The following is a 6,543-nucleotide window of genomic DNA, read 5'->3' as shown; positions in this document are numbered from 1 at the left end:
GGACCTATCCACGTCATCATTTACCCAGAATGCTTTGCGTGTAAATAAAATGGCCCCGTCCGTGTTAAAATATATTTTTAAACTTTTAGTTTAAAAATTATAAAAACTAAAACAGCCTACAGTACTTTTACAGTCTTTATTTTACAGTTAAAATATGTTTATCAAATAAAGTCTTATGTTACAACTACTCATGAATCCCTTTAAAACTTTTTAAGGTCTTAACTTTAGATATGTGAATTTCAGACGTTTTAAGGACCCGTGGACACCCTGTTTAATGAGCCACAGTTCAAAAACCCAAACATCTCTTAACTTTCTTCTCTAAAGCACAGTAACTTTGAGTTTCCTCTTGTAATGATCTAATCAAAGTGTTGATATGTTGATGCATAAATCAGTGTAAAAAGACAAAAATAAAGATTAAAGCTGCTGATTAGATTACATCCACTTGCTGTGCAGGAGACCTGGGAAATGTTCTGTTCCTACATACAGTCTGTAGATATTCTCTGACTAAAACAATCACAGCTCTCTTCCAACCCTGAACTCTTCTTGTTTTGTTGTTTCACCCACAACAAGTCTGTGTTTGTCCTCCATCAGTCCAGTGTGTAGTTTTATACCTGCTGGTAGCTGACGGCATTGGCCAGGCTGCTGGAGCCGGATCGAGACATCCCAGACTTGGAGGAGACCCTTTGGCCCTGCAGCTGGGAGGGGTTGGGGGCGATGACTCGCTGGGACATCAGCATGGGCGGCAGGTTGGCATTGGCTGACCGGATGACTGTATGACCCTGCACACACGCAAAGAAATAAAACCATGAAATGAGGGTTTCTCTGCAGGACGGACAGCAGATGGCAGCACCTCCTCGCTGAGTGAATTCATATTACACACAGAAAAACACACACTGGTACACAGGCACCGATTTGATGACTTTTGTGCTATTTAGGCATTCCAGAAACTTCCAACAGATGGCTCTATAATAACCACAGCAAGAGCTTCCAGTGAGCTGTTTTTATATGGAGCTGCAGGGAATCAGGTGAGACAAAGAACTGATTCAGACCTGAAACGTTTCATTAAGTAACTCGATTAACTAAATAACAAAAGGTATCAAGGTAAAAAGCTTTGATTTGGGGGAGGATAAATAAAACAACTAAATAAGGAGAATAAAATAAATCAAAGAAAAAGACCAAAAAAAAGCCAAAAGTTTGAACTTTATCAAACAAAATAAGCTCCTCCCACATCAACACATTTCTGAGTGACATCAGATGTATCAGTGCACAGCAGGTCAGGAGCATCTTTACAAATAAAGTTCTCCTGACAACTTCTTATAGAACAGGGCTATTCAACTGGCGGCCCGTGGGCCACATCCGGCCTGCGAGTGACCAAAGTTCGGGCCACCAATTGGTTCATTCATCTTTCAAGCACAAACCCCTGGTTTTCTACTTTAATTACTCTAAGTTCCTTTAGTTAAACATAGACATGTTTGGTATCTACAGAAACATCAGGATCTTGGCTACAAGCTGGTAAAAACTATTTCTATGAATATTCAAGACAGTTAAAACTACAAGCAGATGAAGATAAAATGATGAAAATGAAAATAAAATTGGTTTACTGTAAATATTTGGCAAGTCAGAGATGTCAAAATATTATTTGTGTCAAACAGGAGGCAGAACATGTTCTTTTTGTTTTTGAAACTGTTTAATTATTACTTTTATAAGGTTCTGTATGTTGTATTCATGATTAAATGCAGCAAAATAAAGTATTTCAAAGGTAACAGATCTTTGTAATACTTGGTTTATTTACATAATAACTTTAATTGCTGGATGTTTGGCCACTCAGCTGTTGACCTGCAGTAACTGTGGCCTCTGGAGCAGTTTAGTTGAATAACCCTGTTATAGAAGGGATCAGAGTTTCTACTTTTTCAATATAAAGGACTAATATCTCTGCTTCGATGACAAACTGATTTTAAATTATCTCTGTGTCAACAAATGAAGAAAGAACAGACAAAATGTTTCGACTCAAAGGGTAAAATAAGAGTTTCAGGCAAGCTTTGAATCGGCTCATGATCATCATAGAACGACTCTCAGCTTGATTGAACTTGATCAGCCAATCAACACTGACAAATCCTGCATGTTTCCAGTCAGTAAACACACCGCAGAGGGAGGCTAGCTGTGGGTGTTAATAGAGGCAGCTCTGAGCACAGACTGCTGCTAACTGTGCTAATGTGAGCCGGGGCTATCGCTCGCTGGGACACAAGCAGGTGTTGAACATTAAAAGATGTTAAAACAGGTCAAATATCAGCACAGTTTCTGTTTGACTAAAAGAGGAAACAAATAGGAAGTGATTGGTGAATCCCTAAATTCAGACACATCTAATATTTTGTTCAAATAAAAAACAATGTTATTTAAATCACTATATTCTGAGATGCAACAGCCATGATACAATAACTTGTTGCACTTTTAACCTAAAAGATTAAGGTTAAAATGCATTAGAAATGTTTTAAACTCTCTAAAGTATATTAAACATTTAAACAACATCACATATCTTTATTGACAGCTGTACCATATACAGAGGAGAGCTTAACTAGATTTAAAGAATGAATTTCAGCTAACCTAAACACACAATACATGTGTCAAGATCAGGTTTCCATTAAAATTAATACTACTAATAATACAAACCACAACCTGCCTTTTTGGACACTTTTCTTTAGTCAATCCTTAAAACTACAAAAAACGTCAAAGATGAAAATGAATATGTAAATCTGAAAGGCCAGGTTTTGGCCTGACATCTAGGGCTGCAACTAACGATTATTTTAATAATCGATTAATCTGTTGATTATTTTTCAATTAATCGATTAATCGGCCAAATCATTAAAACGCTTAATTACATGAATATGAGTAGATGTAAATTATTGCAAGTTATTGATAATGAATTAATCTGAAGTTGACTTATCTTATAGATTTATTAACAATTAATTAATAAGCAGCCATTTTTTAAAAAACCGGAGTTAACTCTTGAATCAAGAAGGATTTTTTTATAATCTCCTGACTTAAAAAACAGAAGCACATAATACATATTTTAACTATTTATTTTGCCAGCTGTATTAAATACTGACTGAAAAAAATGTGTATTTCTCCTACATGAAACATAACAGAAATTTAACAGGTTGCTAAATGAGGAAAATAGATTAAAATAATAAAATATGATTTTTAGATGTAAAACTATTATTAATTTATTATAATTAGAATTTATTTACATTTAACATTTTTTTCTCTAATTCTTTACTTTTTGTTTCATACTTGTTGGTTCTGTTTGACCCAATAAAAACGGTTCTGAAGCAGCCCCCCCTCACCCCCCCGCAGACTTGCTGCTCGATCGCGTCTTTTTTTTTTCCTTCGTTCTGAACCGTTTTGCTGCTCAACAAATAACTTTGGGCCTCAGTCAGAAAAAACTGGAGTTTTATACTTTTGTCCCGAGAGGAGGAGGAAACGTTGGATTTAAGCCCCCCCCCACACACACACTTCCTCCTCTCGACGCGGCGCATCAAATCAGACGTCTTTTAAAAAGAATAAATGTAACAGATACTTTTTATCATAACTTCAGATCTACTTGACCTAACAACACGATTTAAAAACTGGTTTAAAGTTCGAAGTCTCTGCTTTTCACCGAAGAGTCAGAGAGGGCGGGTCTTTACAGGTAGTATTTTTCTTCCTAAACTTTATTTAGGTCAGCCAGCATTGACAACGCTGTGCGGGTGATGTAATCGGCTCTGCGACACGGCGAGGGACGCATAAATCCCGTGACACAAAGAATCAATAATAAAATTCGTTGCCAACGCTTTTAATAATCGATTTTTATCGATTTTATCGATTCGTTGTTGCCGCCCTGCACAGAAGTGTGTGAAATCCTCTCATCACTCCCTCGTTATGGGGTACTTTAACGAAGTGGGTTATCCATCAGTGCTGACCTGCTCCTGCTGCAGAGCCTTCACAAAGGCGTTCTTCAGCCTGTTGGTGTGCTCTGCCTTCAGAGCCTTCTTCTGATTGGACGTCATGCACTGCTCGCAGAGGATCCGCCCACTCTTCTCTTGTTTCCAGTGGGGAGTGAAGTCGGTTTGGCACTGGGCACAGAAGAAGGGCTCCATGCGGGCCAGAGTCCCTCTGAGTTTACCTGCAGAGAACACAGAGTGCAGCATGTAAGCAGGGAGACACACATTGTAAAACCTGTTGACAAAACTGCTTTCTGCTTACCCTGACTGTCCAGCACACTCTGCACCACCTCCTCCAGGCCCACCATGTAGATGAACTCGCTGTTAGCAGCGGAGGGCAGGAAGTGAAGGAGCGGAGCCGGGGGTTTGGGCGGAGGGATCTCCAGCAGGGTTTTCTCCAGCTGCTTCCGTAGGGCCAGCTTGGCGGCCGCCTGGCTGCTGGCCTGGTCGGCCATGGAGCTCACGGCCCCGCTGGCCGAGCCGGACAGGGTGGACGGGCTGACGGACGAGGCGCCGCTGAGGCCGCCCGCCACGCCGCCGGCCCCCACTGCCGCCGCCGCCTGCATGTGGGCCAGGTTCATGTACATGGCACTGGAGCCGGAGCGCTGAGAGGCCGCCACCTGCTGGCTGGCCTGCAAGGAGACGCACATCCTCAGTTCATCACAGTCAGAAAGCACCATTACAGTTCTACACACAGCCTCTGCAGCATGTTCAAGTTAGTCATTTAAACCACTATAACATTTACTCCTTTATCAATAATGCTGCACTAACAGCTGAAGAACAGATCACTGAGCCTGATGAAGAGAAAACACCATTTTCACCATTTCCAGTCAAAGTTATGATTGTTGTTTAGTTACTTTTTAAACTCTAAGATTCAAAAAACAATGGGCCTCATGCAAGAACCGTTGGTACGCACAGATTTGTTCTTAAGTTGTGCGTACGAGTGATTTAGGAGAATTTGTGACATTCACCAATGTNTACCACTACTGTGCATGTGTGTCAAGGACAGAAAGGCAGATGTGGCAGTGGAAGGTGTCAAAGCAGTTTGGAGAGAAAAACAAAGTAAAGAACAAAAAAAAAGAAAACGATTAATCGATTTTTAAATTAGTCATCGATTATTTTAATAATCGATTAGTCGTCGATTAATCGTTGCAGCCCTACTGACATCTACAATAAATCAATGATCTGAACTCATCAGTTTGGTCTCATTTATTCACATACGACACAGTGACGATGTAATCTGGCTCTCTGACACTCTGAACATGTTTAAACACACGTATGTACCTGTGCGGTGCGGAGGTTCTGAGGCTCGGGGTTGTGTAAGCCCGGCCTCACAGGCAGCTTCCCCAGGCCCGAGGAGCTGTGGCTGGGAGGAGGCTGAACGGAGGACGCAGAGCTCTGGACCACAGGAACCTGAGCAAAGACACCAAACGGCATTAAAGGTGCACTACAGACACTCAAATATGAGCTTTTTCATCAACAACATTGACTTTACATTTCTGTCTATGAGATATTTCTGATTACTTCCTGACGAGTTCAAACAATGTCAGATTTAACTTTAACTTGTATGGAGGCTAGGGTTGGGCATAATCGTATCGTGTGCAATTAATCATCAGAAAAACATTAATCGATTATTTTTTGGCACTTGATGATTGATATGATTAATGCCACCAGGCGGACTGACTGGATATTTCCTTGGTCAGTCCGCTCGGTGCTCCTCTCTGCTTCAAATATGACGAACATTAAAAAAAAGTTCTGTAATTTATTTAACTACCAACACAGTTTAAAATTTAATGTATAGCCTGAAGTCTGTAATTTTGATACAATTTGGAACAGATTTTTATGAAGAGCAAATATTTCCCACTAAATGGGTCATGTGACCAGGACATAAGGGTGTCCAGGGGATTAATCGTCAAATTAATCTTTATCGGCTAAATACCACAATTAATCCTGATTAATTTTTTTGCCAATATTGCCCAACCCTAAGGGAGGCTCCATTTCTAAATATCTTTATAAGTTAGTAAGTAGTAAATATGAAATCTCACTTTCTGTTCTGACTCGTCATAATTCTAATTAAAGACATCAGGTTTGTAGGTACAGTTTTATCACTATATTAATGATACAATATCAACATTATATTGTATCGACCAAAAGTCAGAGTTATATCAAGCAAAGCAGGGCTGTATGAGCAACATGAGAGCCTTTGCTGACACTCGTGAGTAACACAACACAAAATGTCAAATCCCAACCTCGAGGCAGCCAACATACTAGACCTGAAAACCATAACATGCAGTTTTTTTAAAGCTCTTATCCAACTAACCAAGTCTTACATTATTATATCCAGCCAAAAAGTATTTTTCATCTTGTTTTAAACAAGAGCAGAATATATTAGATTATTAATCTTGTTAGTCTGGCAATTTTCTTTATTTCAAGAAGTCTTACCAAGTGCAAATGTCTTATTCCACCGGTAGATTATTAGGGGTCCAAGCCCGAGGAAGCAGGGTAACGCAGCTGCAAAGCAGCAGCGTTTCCATGTCTCCATCGGAGCATGGAACCCTATTGTATC

The 6,543-nt window shown here is 39.9% G+C and overlaps 1 protein-coding gene across 1 annotated transcript in view; it reads right to left on the bottom strand.

Annotated features, from left to right (window-relative positions):
• Window positions 1-6,543, bottom strand: part of gatad2b (GATA zinc finger domain containing 2B) — a 67,644-nt gene that overhangs the window by 11,067 nt on the left and 50,034 nt on the right. Inside the window, exons 5-7 of the mRNA XM_014004825.1 lie at window positions 5,262-5,390; window positions 4,240-4,675; window positions 3,957-4,159 (exon numbers count right to left, since the gene is read on the bottom strand). Coding sequence (XP_013860279.1) covers window positions 3,957-4,159; window positions 4,240-4,675; window positions 5,262-5,390 — 768 coding nt within the window. The remainder of the gene's footprint in view (window positions 1-3,956; window positions 4,160-4,239; window positions 4,676-5,261; window positions 5,391-6,543) is intronic.

Source organism: Austrofundulus limnaeus, unplaced genomic scaffold (assembly GCF_001266775.1).
Source record: "Austrofundulus limnaeus strain Quisiro unplaced genomic scaffold, Austrofundulus_limnaeus-1.0 Scaffold27, whole genome shotgun sequence".
NCBI lineage: Eukaryota > Metazoa > Chordata > Actinopteri > Cyprinodontiformes > Rivulidae > Austrofundulus > Austrofundulus limnaeus.
This window is presented reverse-complemented; position numbering and strand designations above follow the sequence as displayed.